This window comes from Anopheles maculipalpis, chromosome X (genome assembly GCF_943734695.1).
Source record: "Anopheles maculipalpis chromosome X, idAnoMacuDA_375_x, whole genome shotgun sequence".
NCBI classification, from domain to species: domain Eukaryota; kingdom Metazoa; phylum Arthropoda; class Insecta; order Diptera; family Culicidae; genus Anopheles; species Anopheles maculipalpis.
The window spans coordinates 1,547,133-1,567,532 of NC_064870.1; the positions used below are offsets into that span (position 1 = coordinate 1,547,133).

At 47.6% G+C, this 20,400-nt stretch overlaps 2 protein-coding genes across 2 annotated transcripts in view; both read right to left on the bottom strand.

The window, feature by feature from the left end:
• LOC126561148 (uncharacterized) overlaps positions 1-20,400 on the bottom strand; it is a 506,370-nt gene that overhangs the window by 5,044 nt on the left and 480,926 nt on the right. The window lies entirely within an intron of this gene.
• Positions 439-11,299, bottom strand: LOC126556528 (uncharacterized). Its single transcript, XM_050211834.1, has 7 exons — positions 10,150-11,299; positions 8,505-10,077; positions 7,802-8,413; positions 2,737-3,668; positions 2,593-2,661; positions 1,045-2,512; positions 439-963 (listed from the first exon to the last, which is right to left on the bottom strand). Exons 1-7 carry the CDS (start codon positions 11,148-11,150, stop codon positions 439-441), a joined length of 6,180 nt encoding a protein of 2,059 aa, XP_050067791.1. The 5' UTR covers positions 11,151-11,299.

Genomic DNA, 20,400 nt, shown 5'->3' on the forward strand with positions numbered 1-20,400 from the left:
AGGTGTGAAAAGCTATAACGTTACCGTTGTATGTGCTCCGGAAGGTCCAATCGATCGAACAGCGGTAAGTGTTTTGACACAGTCGAATTGCTTTATTTAACAAATTTTTGTTGAGATTATTAGTTGCCGACGCAACATTTGCGTGAGGTATCGTTTGCAATGCAACAATTGAAATATCATTTTTACATACATCTTATTATCCTTGACTTTGAGCGAACGCACCCACACACATATATATATATTCCTATTGTATAATTTTGTCCGCTTATAATAATCCTAAACTGTCAAGTGTAAGCATGGTTTGTCAAGAGATTCATTTTAACAATCAGCGGCCAGGCCGTTCGTTTGTCATATTATGTACGTAGAAAAAAATGGGAGATTACTTAGTGATTGGGATCTGCCGTATGCATGCAGTATGAACAGATCTACAGATCAGTACTATTTGGCCGCAATTGGTAAATCCAGCTTCCCGTCGCTGATGGTATACGCCGCTGGTATGAGCTTGAGGGGTTCGCAAAAGTTTGCCAGCGGTTCACCATTCGCGATGCTCTTGCCCGAAGGCAGGTGCTCGATCGGTGGCGTGCTTTCAAGCGATGGTGTCGATGTTTGATTGGTGCTGGTGGGCAGCAGATTAAGCTTGTCCATCGACGCCATCCGTATGTTGCCGGACGCCTGTACGCCCTTGGGCCGGCGGGTATGGGGCATGGCGTACCGCAACTTGTCCCAGAACCATGGATCGCCCCACCGGACGTACGTGTTGGTTTTCAGATACGCTCGCAACTCTGGATCGAGCGTTTCGACATCGCTAAGGTCCTCATAGATGATCGGTATGACACGGTTGCGCTTGTCCGCTACCGACTGCAGGTACGCGGTGTTAAACTCCATCTGGCCCCAAACCGACTCGAGATAGTTGGGCGACAGGACGATGATGGTGCGCCGTGAGTCTTCCACCGCTTTCGTGATCTGTACGATGTGGAGTGTACGAAAAATAAAGAGGTCGTTTTAGAATTGGCTACCAAACCGAGGCTCTGTGTTGTGCCTTACCTGGGTGGAAATCAGCTCGCCCGGCATGAAATCTCGCACGTGCCAGCAAATCTTAAAGCCCATCGGTTCACGCTCGAGCGTTGGCATCAGTGTATCGACGATGAACGCTTCATCCTTGTGCGAGTACGAAATGAACGCGTCGTACTGTTTGCTTTGATCGATTTGCTCCTCGGCGACTAGCCACCGCAGCATGTCCTGCTTGAACAGCCACACCTTTATCTCATGCTCGTAGCGCAAGCAGAACAAACCGCCCAGCAACACAATCAGGGCGACGATTACGAATGCAATACTCCACTGCACGTACACCATTGTCCGCTGGCGGCACAGCGTTGACTGTGTGGTGGCGTTAATCGGTTGACCATCGGCACACTGAAGCATGCGAAAGTCGGAAATGCGTTTCACGTTTTCGCTGACGAACTCTAGCAATGGCTCGCTGCAATCGCACCGCCAAGGATTCGCCGACAGGTTGATGTGCTGCAGCTCGCTTCGATTTGCCAATTGCTGGACGAACCGTGCATCAAGCGAAGCAAACTGGTTCTGCCTAACGTCGAGCGTTTTGAGCCGATCGGGCAAACTGTCGTAGCGCAGTGTGGATAGGCTATTGTTTGGAACATACAGCCACTGCACAGCATTCCATCCTTCGCCCATTGACATCGGCAGCTCGCTTAGCAGATTGTTCGTAAGGTGCAGCTCGATGGAATCACAATCGACGAGGGCAGGATTTGCGATGTTTGGCAGGTCGGTCAGATTCTGACCAGTGCAGTTCATTATCGCGACACTATTCGCCGGACGTCTGTAGCAAGTGCATTCGCTCGGACAGAAGTCATTCGGTGCAGCTAGTTCGCAGATCAGCTCTGTGAGAGGTACATCGAATAGTGTGTATGTGGCCAACTCAGGTGGACTGGCACACTGGGCACCTTTCAGAGGGAAAGTACCCTCAGTCGTTGCATTAGTAGTGATAAAGTGTGCGAGTGGAAAGACCAAACAGTCGCAATGTAGTGGATTGCCATCGAGGAGAATTGATTGCGGCAACGTAACGTCTTTCAGCGTTCGAAAATTAAGCTGTGCGATATTGTTCGACTGCAGTGCGACAGTTTTGATGGTTGGCGAATGGAATGGGAAATTGGTTTCACCGATGTACGTGATCAAGTTATGCGAAAGATCGAGATGGGTTAGCTTTGGCATGAAAAATTTGAAGTCTTTGAATAGGGCAACGATCTCGTTGTGGGACAGGTCTAGTTCCTGTAAGTTTTTCAGGAAACGGAACGGTGTTCTATCCAACTCCCAGGGTTGATCGTTCTTGTACAATACAGGCGTACCGTTCTCGTAAAACGACACCTTGTTGTGACTGAGTGTAAGCTTAGTCAAGCCATCTGCCTGACTCTTAAACGCGTCCACATCGATAATGCGCAGTTGATTGTTATCCAGATACAGCTTTTCCAGCTTGTCTGTCCGCTGTAACAATTGTCTTTAAAAGAGGATGGAAAAGACAATCAAACGAAATTTTTAACAACTCTTGATTGATTGCACTGCATCGTATTCACTTACCCGTTCAGCGTCTTTAAATTGTTGTGTGAAAGATTTAGGATGCGCAACGGCTGCGTATCCTGGAACAGCGTGTTTGGCAACATATTCAGCAGTGCGTTATGTTGCAAGTTTAGCTCCGCCAGGTTAAACAACCCGTGGAGCAGCTTTTCCGGCAGCATTTGGAGCTTGTTATGGTTCAGCTCGAGCGTTTTCAATCCGATTGCACCGGTAAACAATCCTTCCGGCAGTTCCGCAATGTTACAGTTGGCGAGCGAAACGCGCTCCAGCTGCTTCAACCCTGCAAACAGTCCGTTCTCCAGCACGAGCTCCGAACTTTGCTGGCCCTGCGCTAGGAAGTAAGTCAGCCTGCTATTATTCTTCAGCAAACCCGCCGGTAAACGGGTTAAGTTATTCGCTCCCAGCGTCAGGTGCGTTAGGTTCGGTAGCTCATCGAACACATCCTCCGGTAGCTCGGTGAGCTGATTGGAGGAGAGATCGATATTATTTAGCATCGGCAGGCCTACGAACTTTTCCAGTCGCTCTAGTTTGTTTAGGAACAGGCTGAGTGTTTCGAGTGCTGGTAAGTTCGACACTAACCCTGCGGGCAGTTCGGTTAATTCGTTCTCCATCAGTTCCAGCGTGCGCAAGTTGGCTAGCGGTCGCAGTATGGAACCGGCCACCCGTTGCCCACCGTCACCTTGGCTCAATTCGAGCCACTGGAGTGTCTGCAGATGCTCGAACAGAGACGGATTGTCGAGCGGCATCACAACGGATGCTTTCATCGAAAGCACTTCCAGTGCGCTCAGGCCGGCGAATAGTTGCGGTTCGAGCGGTTCGTTGTCACTGTGCTTGGCATTATCCACCAAAAACAGTCGTTTGAGCGAGCTTAACTGCTCACGGTCGAGAAATGGTGCCAGTGTATCGACGAGCGATTTTTTCCCGGCCGGCAGCGAGCAGTTGGTGTAGTCGAGCTCTGTGAATGTTAGCTTGGGCACATTAGTGATGGATCGCAGCAGCTCAAAATCGTGCTTGCTTGTGCACTGGACGCGCAATTGCTGTCTGCTTTGCATCGAGAGGATGACGCTGAAGGTCTTGCACTGTAGACGCCATCCGGTAGAAGAGGTTCTTTTAGTAATGCAGTCCTGGCCGTTGGTGAGTGGTAGCAGCACGACCAGCACCGCCAAAAGACTAGGTACCCAAACAGGGAACATTGTAGAGACGGTGTCTAGGGGCTCGTTTAGAAGCGAAAGTTAGGGTAGAGTAATATCTGGAAAAGAAATTTTGACAAACAAAACTCTTGAATTGAAGTTGGATAATGCTAAACAAAGTTGGGAAATTGCCATCCGCGGAGTAAGGCAGGTATTGCTATTAGACGTGATTCATGCAGCCAGTAATGAAGCAACAATTGTTTAGAATTCTCAACCAATTGTTTTGAATCCAATCACGAACAGTTAAACCTTCGCCGGTTTGGAACCTCCTCGTACCGTGACGATACGGCGATCGTACGTGATCAAACAGCTTTCTCTAATTTGCACTTGTAGCTTTGTTTTATTTGCTTATTGGACATTGAGGAAGAGTTTTTTTTTAATTCTTAAAAATCATTCTGACTCAATGCAAGATGAACAGCATCGGAAAAGCTGAATCGAACTGATATTGTTATAGAATACTGACACATAGCTGAACAGTAATCATGGCTGACCATCCTTTATAAAATGGATGGTTCCTTTCGACCTTACTAAAGTATAAGACGCAAAACTACACAGTCTCCGGAACTTCCATCGAGCCTGTAAACGCACGATCGCGTGTGTTTGTATTGGTGTTAGACGGGTCGGTTGGTTGAGCTCGAATCGGTTGAACAGATGAGACGCGATGGGGTGTGTGTTGACTCCCCATGTTGACATGGTGGAGCTGATCGTGCACGAATTTCGCGATTCCACACACTGGCACGCTTATCACTCATCGTTGTTCGGGGTTGCTGTTGAGGTTGCTGTCCGAAACCGGTTCTGGGGGTTGATGGAGCATCCACTGAAATCAACAACCCCGTGCGTTGCTGATCGGCACGACGGTATTCAAATCCGAATCCGCCTTCTGTCCGGTTGACACGGTTGGCAATGGTAGTGTTTCTGTTATGGCATTAAAACCTACCTTTCGGGTTTGACGCGTTTCGTTGCTAACCGTGAGATGCGGTTTACGTTTTGGTTTTTCACTTTGGCCGCGGGTTTTTCCCCGTCACTCGTTGCGTACGCACGTAAGCGCAACGCATGGGTATTTCAACTGTTTTGGACGCACATCGGTGCTATTGACATCGTATAGCATGATGGAGGAACGCACTGACGCACCCACACAAGCGCACACTTTTCACTGTTCACTGTTGTAGCATGAAGGGCTCAGGGGTTCGGGTCTGTTGATACTCTGAGTCAACGCTACACGTCTGGCAGGGTGAGCTGTCGAGAGCATACTGGAGATGTAGATGGACTGTCGAGAGCCAACCGAGCTAGCTTACGCTCACGGTGAATCTTGTTACAACAAAACAGCAGGGTTTTACCAGCCGACAGCCAATGTGCCGCACGGTCGGAGCAATGGTGGGATACGTAGAACATAATGATCATGTTTACAAACACACTGGCCGTTTTGTGTATACGCTCATGCATGATCTTGTGTGTTGGGGCGATAAAGTGTCGCAGCTGTCGATAAATTGCCTTAAAACTTCAGTTAAATTGGCCTGTATTTTTGAAGCAGATATCAAGTCTGGGAAACCGCTATGAAAGCATGTATCCCTAAGTTAGTGTGTGATCTATTTGATCGAGACGGATATCGAGTTCCATCTGGGCCGTCTCTCCGTACGCAGGGCTCACACTATCCAGCTAATAGGTATAATGCAGTCAAGCATACCGGAACCGGCAGGTACAATCCTTTCGAGATGGTTCAGGCAAAGAAGACAAAGAATAACAAGAAGTATCTCTAATTTTTTTAAAGGTTTTTACGGGTACGGTCAGTCGAATAGGAATTTTGACACATTGGAGATTCCTCCCATTATAATGACCAGGAAAATCCAGGAGTTCCTTTACCGAATTTTTAGTCTCTAAACAATCTGGCTAGGTAATATTTTGTGTTGTTTTCAAGACAGTAGCGATGATGGCTTTCACACGGCAGGGCGAATCGGGCATCGAATCCCTTCCAGACATGGTAATAGAACTAAGTTATATAGAATAGCACAGAGATGTAAACCATTCTCCCGAACTGAAAAACTGCATTAAGAACGAACAACTCTCCAAAAACCTTACTTTACCATACCTGCAGCAATGATGAATGCAATGCAGTGGCAATTTAGCGAGCCCTGCCAGTGGCTGTGTAAGTGCATTCATTTCCGATGAGTCATGCGAAAACCGAGTGCACCGATGGCTTTAAACAAGGATTGTATTGATTTTTATTTTCGTGTCGGCAGGCATAAATTATAGCTGTGCTGCCTAGTATCAGCTCGTAGTCGCGTGATGGTTTAGCCGTAACGGCACCTGCTTCTAGCACGATCAGAGAGCTCTTATCAAATCCTTTTCCGACTGGGTCGCTAGCGCCTAGCTGTACAGCTGTGCGTTATTTAAATCCAGTCAGCCCTAGCAGACATGCTCACTTCTCGCAGTGTTTTAGCAAAATTTGTTTCGTTCTAGCTACAGAATCGTTAACCAAACATGCATTCCTTCAAATGATGGGTTTAACCCGTAATAAAACATTACGGAGTGAAACGATTTCTTGGTAGATTGTTTGATCGTGATGCTAATGGGAATGAATAGACGACACTGTATTTTGCTATAGATTTACAACGAGCAAACGCGATATAAAGGTGTCGATGCGAGAGCCCGATATTCGCATCCGAGAACTGTTTCTCAATCAATGTTTTTGTTTCAAGCACTTCCGAAACCTGGTTATGTAGTGTGGCAGGAACCTGCCTCTACCCTGCGTTCTGGAATAACCCGATACATTAGTACATAAATTAGAAAATTACGGCGAACATTGGATGATGCTGCCTAGTGATGCTTAACGTGGTTTCTGGAGGTGAAGGGTTATCTTTGTTCGGAGAAATACTGCCTCAAGAGATACATAACTTGACCAGTGGCGTACTTACCCTCTCGGAAGCTTTGAAAGGGATGGCATTTGGGGGTGGTTTTCTGTGAGTTCACCCGCCACCGAACACGGTGGGTATTTTTGTTTACAAATAAACATAGGATTCTCCGTCATCGATCCTGCTTTAATCTCAACACTGCTTGCGTCACAGCACCAAGAAGTAAGCGAAGAATTCATTTCATTGTCGTTTATTTATGCCACCAAGTGCATAATGCTTTTGCTTATAGTCTTACACATACACATTAATTCTAGTTGTTATTCACATGCATTAATCTAGCAAAACGATGCCAGATGCCGGATAAGGTTAATAAAAGCGGATAGGAGAGAGTTGCACAGAACGTATTAAAAATGAAACGGTGCAAAGATGAACGGTCTATGGTTTACGTTGCACAGAAAGACGCACGACAGACGAGGGAGGGACGTGCCTTTGATAGGGTAACATGACGCCTCCGACCAGAGACTAAACATAAGCTAATAAACACACACACTCACAAAATCTGTCGCCCTTCGGGAATTCCCGTGCGATCTCCTACTTGTCGTTTGCTATTTTTTTTTGGCAATTAACGTAACACACCCAAAATCAGTTGCATTTGGTAAGAAGACCCACCATAAAGGAGAGGTATATAGGTGGTGTATGGGTCAAAAATGCCGTTTTTAAAAATTAAGTAAAACTACTTCCTAAACCGTGGTCGGTTTCTTTGATCGGTGTTTCCTAACGCTAACAGAACGCTTTGGATTTTGCGAAATAGAAATAGGGAAGGATAAGTTAGTCAGGGTAATATAAAATCCTAGTCAGAAAATTGATGTGAAAGGTTCACGAGGAGTGTACACATATTTCGGTGTACGTATATTAAAACTTTCACAATTGTTAAATACGCGAATAGGAAGTACTAATGCCGCAATTTTTTGTTTCCTCTTTTTTTTTTTTGGAAGGCAAACGGAATTGTAAAGGTGCATCCTCTTATGAGAGTGCTTCGTGCACAATGGTTCGTCTTGTGCTCAATCAATTTGCTACATTTGCTCAGTCTATTTGGTTGATGCCTATTCTCAGTTACTCTTTTTTTTGTCGTCTCTAATTTCGTTCGGTTTTGGGTGGCAGTACGGTCTATACGTCACTCTGTTTCGCATTGCTGTTGATGACAAATGCGCCATTAATGTGACCATTGACACGGTACGGATTGATCTGCTGGTGATAGTATACCGGAGGTATACCTCCACCATTTGCCGTACCGTTACCGCTGATGATGAACGGACCAGTTGCGGCGGGTACTGTTGTAGGTTCGGTTGGGGGTGTGGTCAGAATAGGCGGTGTCGCTGGCGCCGTCTGCGGTTTGATAAGCTCCATTTTGTCGTCCCCCGTCGCACCCTGTATCTGCTTCATGAATAGGCCGCCGGCGGTACTGACACCGGACTTGACTGCGGTTCCGGCACCGCTTCCACCACGTACTTTAGGCGGGTGAGGCATCGCGAAGCGCACCTTATCCCAGAACCACGGATCGCCCCAACGCACGTACGTGTTGGTGTGCAGGTAGGCGCGGAGTTCTGGCTCAAGATCATCGATGTTGCCGATATCGCCGTAAATAACGATAATTAGACGGTTGCGTCGTTCGGCCATGGACTGTAGGTGTGCCGTGCGGAATTCTAGCTGACCCCAGAGCGACTCCAGGAAGCTGCTCGACAGTACGATAATGGTTCGTCGCGATTGCTCCACTGAGCTTGATATCTGGAAGGCAAACGTGTAAGATAGTAGTTAGAATTGCAAAAAAAACATGTTTTTTTGGAAGAATCATCATAGAGAACGCGCAGCAACTCACCTGCGAGGAAATCATTTCACCCGGTGTCCAGTCGCGCACGTGCCAGCAGAGCTTAAAGTTCATCGGGTCACGCTCGAGCGTCGGTACCAGGTGCTCGGTGATGAACGATTCGTCTTTGTGCGAGTAGGATACGAACGCATCGTACAGCTTATCCTTGTCCAGTTCTTCTTCCGCCACCAGCCAGAGACAGATGCCGTGTTTAAAGAGCCATACCTTCAGCTCGAGCTTGTACGTGTAGTAAACGAAGGAGAGCAGCGCGGTAAGACAGGCGATGATCGATACGATGACACACACCAGCACGATCGTGTGCGTGCGGTCCACGCACAGATCGCTGAGTGTCGTCTGCTCCAGTTGCCGCCCGTCGGAGCACCGAAGTCGTGCAAAGTCCTCTATGCGTCGCTGGTTGCTGTGTGCGAACGTCATAAACTGTACCGTCTCGCATTCGCAGGTCCAATCGTTGTGGGCAAGTCGCATCGTTGTTAGTGCCGTGCTAGCTGTCAGCTCCTCCGCAACAAGCGGGCTCAGCTCCGTCAGTTTGTTGCGGGTGAGATCTAGTAGCCGCAAACCCTTCGGCAGCTGATCTGCTTCCAGTGTTCCGATCGAGTTGTTCGATGCGTACAGTTCACGTACCTCGCTCCATCCACCGGGTACAAGCCCTGCCATGTCCGGCAGCAAGCTGATGTTGTTGTTCTCGACGTGCAGCTCTATGAAGCGATAGCCGAACGTGGTTGGACGAGGAAGTTCTGGCACCTCGGTCAAACCCTGCCCGCTACAGTCAACGATTACACCCATATCTTCGGGGCGTATGAAACATCGACAAGCTGGCGGACAGTGGCGTATCTGAGTGGACGGTGTGTCTAGCTCGCAGAGCAGCTCGCGCGTCGGTACATCCTTGATCAACATTCCCTGCAGGTGTTCCGGACCCTGGCAGTGCAGCGCATCGGCCACTAGCTCCAACCGATCGTAGACGGCGGTGGCCAGCTTGTTCTGTATGTACTGTGCGAATGCGTACACGATGCAGTTGCAGTTTAGCGGATTATCGTTGAGCAGTATGCGTGCCCGTCCGGTTTGCTCTTCGAAGTTACGGCGCTCCAGCAGCACCAAACGCTCCATATCGGCGAGATTGATCTCGATGATGCTGTTGTGGCGCAAATCGACCGTAATGGCTGGTGCCAGAAACTGGAGGTTTGCGTACGCTAAGCTGGTGATGTTGTTGCGCGTTAGGTTGAGTCGCTGGAGCTCGTGTGTGTTGAGGAGCAGGTCTCGCGGTACCGCTGTCAACCAGTTGGAGGACAGATCCAGATCCCGCAATTGGTGCAGATGCTGGAAGGGTGTACCGTCCTGTACGAACATACCGAACTCGTCCGGTGCGGGGATCTCGCCCGGTTCCTCCTCGTTCGCGTTCCAGACAGATCCGGGCAGCGTGTTGAGTGTTTCGAACGCTAGCTGATTTGCTTGCAAATGCAGCGTATGTAAGGCGGTTGTGTATCGGAACGCGTGAAGTTCGATCGTGTGTAGCTGGTTATGGTCGAGATAAAGTTCCTCTAGCTTGCCCAAAGCCTTCAGTGCGTCACTGGAAGAGAATGAAGATAAGACCAGTTAATGTTTAGCCTGATCGAATGACTGTGTGATCGAGTGTACTTACGTGGACAGTTCGCTGATTTGATTGTGCGACAATCGGAGGGTATGCAGTTCAACGGTATTCCTGAGCAATCCATTCGGTAGACTAGTAAGCTGGTTGTGTTGTAACTGTAGAATGTACAGTGCTTTCTGATCCCGCAGGAGATCTTCGGGCAACTGGTGTAACTGATTGAAGGCAAGATTCAGCTGGGTGACATTCGGCGATCCGTGCAGCAGCGTACCGGGCAAGCTGGCAAGTCCCACACGCTCCAGATTGACCTGCTCCAGGGCCGGCAGGTGTTGTAGCAGATCGCGCGGTAGTGTTTCCATCTCGACACGCTGGGACGCTAACTTCAGCTTTCTAAGTTCGCGATTGGCACGAAACAATCCCTCTGGTAGTGTGTGGAAATTATTGAACCCCATCGCCAGCTCGGTCAGCCGGGGTAGATCGGCAAATAGATCGACCGGGATCGTCTCTAGCTGGTTCGCGGACAGATCCAATCGTTCCAGCTCCGGTATACCGCTAAACACCTGGCGGCTAACAGTTCGCAGCTTGTTGTGCCAGAGCGTTAGAAGGCGTAGGTTTGGCAGGTGGCGTAACAATCGTGGATCCAGCTCCTCCAGACTGTTGAAGCTTAGTTCGAGTATGCGCAGCTTTGGCAGTGCATCGAAAATGGTCGGCGGCAGACGGAAGATGTTGTCTCGCATGTCCAGCCAGGTTAGGTTCGGCAGCTGCTCGAACAGATCCGGTCCGATGTCGCTGAGCTTTGCATTGCTGATCGCAAGCCGGTCGAGATTCTCCAGACCGGCAAAATGATGCCGCACCAGCGAGGCACTGTGCTCGTGGTTTGCGTTGTTCTTCAACCAGAGCACCTTTACCTGGGCGGTACCGAGGAACGATACGAGCTGCAGGATGGACTGGTGGCGTGGGAATGGACAATCATCGATCGTTAGCCGGTTCGTGTCACCGATCGCGAGCTGTGGTATCTGGTCAAAGTCGATGCGCCTGTTGCGCTGGCAGCGCATCTCGGCATACTGGTGTGGTTCTATGCGTAGGTGGACGGTTGAGTCCGCTTCCGGGCAGTCGATTTCGGTTTCGGCCCCGGTATAGGAGCGACAGGAGCAGTTTCGTAGGTCGGCGGGACAAATACCAAAACCATCGAGCCCGATACCACCGCGGTAACTGGTGAGAAATCCTTCACTGGGGTGCAGTAGTGTTTGTAGGAGCAGTAGCGCCATCAGCATAGGCCAAGCCCGCAGGCGAGGCCTCATGCCAATCGTACCTTTCATGTCGATCGTTCGTATTAGGACGTTTTTGATTGTCAGTATTTTTGGGTCAATTTTTCACTTGGTTTGACTATTGCTGGGTACGGCTCTAGGTAGGGGACAGCATCCGATGATACATTTCCTCGATTTCTGAAAGAAAGAAGATAAAGAATCCATGAAATAGAGTGTAATATAAGAGAGGCAGCAACATAATTTGGGGAGGATTTCTGGATGAAAAAGCTCACCAGAACATGAGAGCGTAGCCGGACAGAGAGAGACGCAGAGCAACTAACTGTAGCTGTCAAAATTTAATTCTACCCCTATTTAGCCAATGCTGTACGTTCACTTATTGCGTTACGGGCAGTTCTGGTCCGTTTACTTCGCGCAACTGGACGGCGGTACCATTTTGTTACATTTCGATTCGCAGCGCTTCAGCTAACGGAGACTTCTCGTTTCGTTTTTACAACTTGGCACGACGCTTGGTTCAGGTGCTTTGCCCTTGTTTCATCGCACCATGCAAGAAGCGCACTGTGCACAGGACACAGTGGTGTAAGTGCACGGTCAAGCGAGTTTGGTGTTTTTTTTTGCTTCTTACTGATGTGTGCTATGTTCGGTTCCGTTTCGCCGATCGCGTAGTAGCGTTGGACGATGCGTGGTGTAGAATTCTTCGAGGAGGATAATATCGTGGCTAGTTTAGTGGGATGAGTGTCGACTTCCGGACATTGGAACAGCACTGTAGCATCCTACACAGATACTTCCGATGCTCGGTATCTCAAAATAGACGCCCCCCCCCCCCCCCCCCCCCCCCCATCTAGCAGTATCTTGTAATGGGCGATCATTCGTACATTTTCTCATTGTGTGTGGGGCTTTCACTCGGCAGTGAAAATGTGGAGCGAGAAAATCGTTTCAATAATTTCCTCCATCGCTTCGAAAAGCGACGACGAACAAACGATCCGCGTGTTTTTTTCTTCCTACCTCGCTTGTTACTGTTCGGTGGGAAAACTCCCTTTTTCTCATTGTCCACTTCCTGGTGGGCAAAAAGGGAACCCAGAGGTATGAAGATGGGAGTACCGAACGAATCCCACACCGATGGGCGGCGAGATGTGATAGGTCCGATAACGGCCAAGCTACGGGCGTGTTCTGCAAGAAGCAACCGAACCGTGGCCGGGAAGGTTCAGTTAGCATCGTCGAGGAAGATGGTTCATGTTTAATTTGGGAATTTATTATCGAGACCCTTCAGAGGTCGATCTTTTGCTAGCCTTTTTCCTTTCCCCCCGCGGTTACCTCGTTAGCACGTTACTTTGCGACCGATTACAACCATTACAGGTGATATAATCGGGCAGGCCTTCGGCGTGGAGCATCCGAAAATGGTCTCCGAAACGATAGGAAAAGGCAACGCGACACCACCCGCACACGGTACAGAATGGAAAAGTAGCAAGATAGGCAAATGCCAGTTGGAACGGTTTTTCATTCACCTTTTACCCCACACTCGCCCCTCCCTACCCAATTACTCACTCTATTTTCCTTGACAGTTCTCTTGACCTCTTCACAAAACAAAAGGGAAAGCGCGTTGAGCGGAAGGTTGCTGATAGACAGGGCGAAAATAAAAGAGATGAAGCCAAGGGGTCGATAGTTTTGTTCCATTTGTTTTCCACGGCCACCTACAGAGGGAAGGAGGGAGGGAGGAAGGAAGAGGGCGGGAGGTTGGGTTATGTTTCAATTCAATGCCATTATTAAAGCATGGGGGTTGGGGGGTGAAAATTTCTTCTTTTGCCACTTCTTTCGAAGCTAAACCACTGACTCTTGTTGCACCAAACAACGGTGGGAAACGATGCTTCTTTGGTGTAATGAGTGTTACACTTTTTCTTTTTTTTCACTCCGAGGTTTTGTTTTTTTTTTGAGGCGTGGAAGATGCCTCCAAAAAAGTAGTTTTATTTTCTTTTAAATACTGCTGGCGACCTGGCTGGAATCTTCAATTACTCCGGGGGATTTTAAGTAGCAAAGATTCAAAGCTCTGCTGATTGCATACTTGCAGGGTGAATGTGTCCTACACCGAGGCAAGTAAAAGAAAAATTGAATATCTAGTTTCAAACCAGCCACTCGTCAGCGCGCCCTTTGCTCACCGGGTGAAGTGACATTTAGTGAGCTAAGTTTCGCTTTCGAACAGCCTTCAAGTGTCGCGCCGACGTGACATTGATCATCAACAAACCCTTCATCGCGTTCGTGACCCGTACAAATATCACTTTCGACGTCAATCGCCACCACTAAAGCCAAATGGTATGGGAAAAATGGGGCTTCCAGCTAGTTTTGTTTGCGCTTTTCGCTTCTCTGAGAAGCAAACTCTTCTATGCCGCCACCATCATCGATAGCAAAAACAAACCCTTCCAATTATCAATTTCGCATGGGCATAACATCAAAATCTGGCAAGGCCGGAAAAGAAATCGGAAGCGCCCGGAGTGCGGCACAAAGCGCCCAATTGATCGTGTGCTTTTTGTTGCTCCCATGAGCGAAGGTGGAAAATAGATGAATTTGGAAGCGTTTTTTTTCCCGGTTGGTTGGTACGGTTTTTCGTGCGACTACGATTCAATTATTAAGCTTTCGATGACTTTTTTTTTTGAACAATGTAGTTTTTATTGGTGTGCTGGTGAATGATTACCCGTGCCCCGTGCCCCACCAAGCGTTTGTCGGGTTTGGCTGTGCGAAATTAACTCCTCATGCAAAACCCTGAACACTCGCCCTGAACGCTGCCAATCCCGGCCGCTCCTAAAATTGAAAAGAAAAGCACACCGATAAGGTTCAATTTCCTCCCGTCAATCGATTTGCAAAACCGGCGGTGGTCTAATTGATTTTCCCGGCAACGGAAACGTTCCTCCACCCGGTCGGTTATACCTTTTGCCACCTCCGATTGCACACACGCCTCATACCAATCTGTTTTTCTTCGCCTTGTTCGCTATGTTTTGGGAAGGAAAATTGAAGATTTTCTCCCGCTTTGCGTGTTGGTATTATTGTACCGGGTACGAATGTGCATAATTCCGCGTTGTTCACGGTGTTGTTCTGTTCCGGATTTTTTTTTTCTTTTCTCCGGGAGTCCGCGGGACTTTCCAATCACCGGTGCCAGCGCTCCGGCTGTGCTTCCGCTGTCCTTATTCTCTCGGTGGGGAAGCAGGGGAAGGTAGGGGGGGGGGGGGGTGGATTTCGGTTGTGGTGTAAAATAGTGAAAACAGTGGTCGCGTTTTGCGGTACAAATCTTATCCGAACGGAAATGGAACACGATTCGTTATCCTCTGTTCCTTCTCCTTCAAGTAACGAGGTGTTCCAAGCAGGTGCTCCAGATATCGGGGAATTAGATGTGGGTTTTTGTGATTTTTAAGCTACACCAGTTAATTTTGCCTTGTTATAGTAGGGTTAGGGAAGTTGCCTAAGTGTTAGGCAACGTTGAGACTATAATCAAAGAGGAGATATAGGAAGAGTGCTTCTGTCTAGGCCTAATATGTCTACCTGCCTAGTCTTACTATAAATCCGTTACTTGCGAACATTTGCAAATGGCACCAATTAGAAAAATTACCTCCAAAACAAAGCCTAGTTTAGTCTAGTACCCTAGTTTTAAAGACTGGAACAAATTTGCCTAATGAGTCTCCCCAAAACTTCAGCACAGTTCAGGTTGATGTGGTGAGCACGCCGAGCCAGCTGATCTCACGTACGTGCAAACGAGCTAAATATGCTTTCGTTAGCAACATTTTGATTGGTCTTCCTCTTTCTGTTTCAGTATTATGCGCACAAGTACCGTCAGATATTCCGGGTAATTCCCTTCAGTTTAGGGCAAGTCCTTGGAGACACCCTTTAACTTTGGGTCAGTATATTTGCTATTGTTATATCTTATGATAGCGCTTGTTTATGCATGTCGCGACGCTTGGGATAAGCTACCGTCCCCTCCGTCCGTGGTGACATGTTCCCAACACCGTATGGAGCTCAAAAATTGGATAAACTTGCCGTTGTCTCCACGTGACATATGACCCTCCCTTGGGGCTCGTCGGTCCGGCTGGCAAAGGAATTGAATAAAAGTCTGGCGCAATATGTCATCCAGAATTGGGGACACACATGGTAAGCAAAACGGTACGCAAAATATGATACGCCGCTTTTAGACGACAAACGTGCATACAAAATCAAATCTCTTCAAATGTCCAAGACCACGGGGGGGGGGGGGGGGGGGGGGGATACACACTGAGTTTGTGTCCAGTCGGAGAGGGTGGGAGAGAGGCCTACGGTGCCCTTTTTTGTGGGGCGAGTGACAGCCGCCGTCGTCCAGCGATAATCTGCTGGCTCCGGTTCCGGTGTACAATTTCTACCTCCGAGGGTTTAGTTACTTCTGCAGTGCTCTTCTGCTGCAAGACTTACCGGGAATGGGGTGCCAAAAGCGCAAATGTGTGCAGTTTTTTTGCAAGTACGCGGAAGCACTGTGAGCCGGCAGTGGAACAAAAACCATGGACTTTTCGAATTATTGAAAAAGTCAAAAATAATTATAATATACTGCATGCTAAAAATGGTTGTTTAGAAAATAGTTCTTAGAGGTGGGAAATGTATTGTTTTGTAGTACAAAAATTAAAAAAAATTGTGCTAATATATGTGTCCGCCAGCTAGCGTTGTCAATTTTTTTTCGTAGCAAAAAAAAGCCACGCGCTTTGCCTGAAAGTATACTCAGCAGATTAATTTTTCAACCCGTTTGAAACCGCCGACTCTCGAGAATCGCGAGCATCACCGATTGAGAACCGTTTCCTCGGTCAACGCTGTGACTGAAAATATGCAGCGTTAGCAAATACTTTTCACAACATTCCTAGAAGGTGAGCAATTAGTGCAGTTTCTTTTTTAAGCGGACAGCAGTAAAGCCTTGTGGGAAACCTGATCGAATGTTGTTTATTCAGGATCAATTGTTTACCTTCCCGAGAAAGGAATGTGTCGGTTCGATTGGAGACATTCGCTTGTGGCGTGGAAATAAACATTAAAAACAAAAACTTTTTTAAGCCCCACTTAATATGTATACACTATTAGAGGGGCTTGGCAAGCAAGTTTTTGTAAGTTTGGTTATTAATTTCGAGTAGTTTTTTGTACGTGGCAAGTAAAATGAAATTTTTCAAGTTTTAATATATCTCTTGAAGCCTTCGAAAATCAGTATTTTCGAAACAATTTTCGGCTTTGACATGATTTTTTGTATAGTACAGTCAAACAACAGTGCACGTAGTTGAACAGTCAGCCCTTGAAAACTACGGGGGGACGCGATCCGGAATGAGATTTGAACCATGGTCCTGTCGTTTGAAGACCGGCTTCGCTGTCGCCTACACTACCGGTCTGCGTTCATGGTAGTGAACTAAATGCATGTTTAGTTCACATGGAATAACTATTGCTAACGTTTCCTTCATCTCTCTTTCATCCATTACAACAAACTAGAAACCGGACAAAAATTGAGGTCAAAACAATGTTCATTAAAATAGCATCCCGTGCGTTGTTGTTTTGCGTTTCGTCTGCCTTTGCAAGGGAAAGCAAAAACACCACAATATACATATATGCATGTGCTCTCTAGAGCATTTCTTCCTCCACAAATGCATCTCATATGCATCCCATCCGATTGGGCCTAGTAGCCTGCAGCCAGTGTTGTTGCACGTGAATAAATTGTGCGTAATTTCGTCTGGGGGTGGAAAAATTCAAGCGTGTATGCTTTCCGGCTGTGCACATCTTCATGTCTGTTTGATGTTTTTTTTTTTTTGCAAGCGTTTTATTGGTGAAGCATATGTGGCAGCGATCGCGATGCAACTTCCACAAACACACACACACACACACACACACACACACACACACACACACACACACACATCAAAGTCCTTCTTACGGAAAAGAAAATGTGAACCTTCTGGTAAAGAAAAGTATTTTTTTTGGGTCGACTATATCTCTTCTTCCGGTGGAAAACCTGCCCAAAACCCCGTGTCGTGATTGTGAAGAATTACAAGCAACTGAAGAGCGGGCTGTGTCCAGTTTTATGTTCTGTTTTATAACAGAAACTCTTTCGCTACCTGCAGTGAAGGCTTCACAAGCGGAACAATTATCAGCGCTTCCCATCGCCGCTTGGCCAGAGCGCGAACGATGATGACATAATTTACTTATTTCTAATGCAAGACCACGCTGCACGCACGCTTTTGTTTTTTGGACTGTTGGAGGAGTGCTCTCTGCCCTGCATCATCAACCGCGCGCAGCAGATTTGAAGCGATGGAAAGAAGCACAACGAGACCGTTGGCGAGTTTGGGCTTTGGTGTGTGGTGGAAAATTCGCTACGGTCTAGTTGGTTTCTCCTGGTTTCACTTCCCCTTTCCCCACCTCATCGCCTTTCCTCACGCGCCTCGTATCGTGCAAAGTGATCGTAAAATGAAGAAAAAAAATGCAGGGTTGCCTCACCGAAAAATGCTTCTTTATCCCTTACCCTCACACAAACACCACCACCACCCCCCTTTTCATATACAGCCCATTCACAGGCCGGCCACACGCAGTATCAGTGGTTGGGTATCATTTTTTGGGGGGATTTTTTTTGCGTTAACAAATCCCACTCGCGCACATTGGACACTTTGTGGTATTATTCCTATCCCCCCCCCCCCCCCCCCCCCCCCCCCCGCACAGAAAAAACTCGAAACCAGTTAAGAGTGATGAAAAGCAGAAAAGAAGCGTGGTGATGAAAATCTTCGTCTGAAAAATGCAAAAGCAAAAAGAAAAAAAAAATTGGGTGTAAATGTGCGCGTTTTATTGTTTCAAATTTTATCCACTCTGCAGCTGCAAGTGTAAACTGTCTACTAACGCGTGTAGTGTTTTATGCAAGCGTGTAGTCTAGTGCTTGGGCACTACAGTGTTACGCAAACAAAAGGTGGGTGGTTTTATTTCATCAGTGGCATACTTTCAGTAAAAGTGTCAAATTTGTTTAATCTCAATTATGGCCACATTGGGGAGATGGGAGGCTTCACACGGCAGGATCAGAGCTCAAATCTCATCCCGACTCATGTTTAACGTCATGTAATGAGCGATTGGAATGACAGCATTTTCACCAATCTCTATGGTTCGAAAAGAAATATTTCTTTTCACTGTTTGCTTCTCCCCTCTACTGCTTTTGAACCGTTTTTTTCCAAATCTGTCAAAAGCTAGACTGTCAATCGAAGGACGAAGTGTACTTGTAAGGATTCGCTAATCGCCTTGCTTCATCGTCTCTACATAAGGTGGCTGCAAAGCAAACATACAAAAAAAAATCTTGTTTTGTTTTGGCTTATGTTACATTTCTCCCGCAGGCCGCAGGTCGATATTCACCCCCTCCCACGTGGGTATTGCGGCTGTTTTGTGGTTTTAGAATTCATTTGGCGCCAATAAATGCACCAGTTCGACACGCACCTTGCCTTCCCTTAAGGAAGAGAAGTACTAGAGGAAGGGTTATGTGAGTGGAATACGTAGGAAAAGGTTTTGGCCTCTATTTTTCTTCATCATTCCCTTCCCCGTAGGGAGGAAACAAATCAGAAGCGAAACGAAAAAGGAAAACACAAAATCATGCAGAGCAGAGCCGATTTAAAGTCAGGTGGAACCCCCCCCCCCCCCACCACCAATTCAATACTCCCGCCACAACCCCCCTACCCCCCAATCCCACTGCCTTTCGCTACTGGTACGTAACGGCGAAGCGAAGAGTGACTTGAGCGGCGCATTCGTCCGAGGCGACGAACGTGCGAAATTGTACGTGGTTTACCCGTGCCGGGCGATTTGGTCTAACGGTCTAACATTCCGGGCGTGTTATACATTTCCCTCCCATTCCCCTTCTTGGGGGATCAATCTCTGCGTGCAAGAAAATTGTTTTCCTCTCCTATTCAAGAGGAAAAGATGCTTAAGAACGAAACGAAGCAAGCAAACCGAAGGCAACATAATCGTGTCGTGGGAGGGAGGATGGGGGCGGAGGGTTGGGGGTGTCAGGTGGTTGTGTGTGTGTGTGTGTTGCGCTATTGCGCCAACAATGAAAATGGATTCGCGCTCGAGTAGGGCGTCTAAAGAAGGGTGAAGAATGGAACAGAAGAAAAGCGAAAAAAAAAGATCGCTTCGGGTGTGTGTGTATGTGTATATTGTCTGTGTGCTTGCTTTTTTTTCTAAATATGTTTTCTTCTCCTACACTGCTTTGCTATCCTTAATTTTCTGTTTCATCCCCTGCTGCCTTCCGCCAATGTTTACTGTGTGTTGGCGGTGGAGGCTTTTGCTGAGGCCATGAGAAAATGTTGGCTGGCTTGCTTGCTTCTTTCATGAGAAGCTGCGCGCGCACATGAAAAACCGGTAAACACATGGGAAACGCAGCACTTGCACGAACCACTCTTCTTGGCTTAGCCCTGTGTGTGTGTGTGTCTGTATGGGGCTGGGCTTGGGGGATGTTGGATCATGCGATCGTTGCAAACAATCCCACTGCCAGTGGTTAGTACCCGAACGAAAAATGATGATGAACGAGTGAATTAATCTTAATCCAAATCGTAGCAGAAAAAGGGGCCATAAACTAGCTAAAAATTTCTCATAAACAACAAAGCCCATAGCCGGATCGGATCACGATCTTGTCCGCCCAGAAGTCGCTGTTCATTTTGTGCAAGTTATGACAGCTTGCTGGATGACAGTTGTGTTTTTTAAGCCCTCCCTTACATCATAAGCAGTTGGTTGCATTTTATGTGCTGTTTGCGCTTGATCCAAATTTAATTAACGCTACTCAGCACCACCCCAACGGTTCCGTCCGCGGTTACATTACAGGGTTCGCTAGGTGGCAATAATAGGCGCTACACTTTATCGGTTAGCCACCATTATTATTAGTGAGATCTGAAGGAGGGGCGAGTGCGGCGCAAGCTGCATGGAGAAGCTGGAGGGCTGAAGAATCGAGAAAAGGGCAAAACAAAATTGGTAACTCTCACAACAGCTCGCAAAGGTGTCGAGTTTGAGTGGGCAGCTTGTCAAACTTTCCTCACAATGA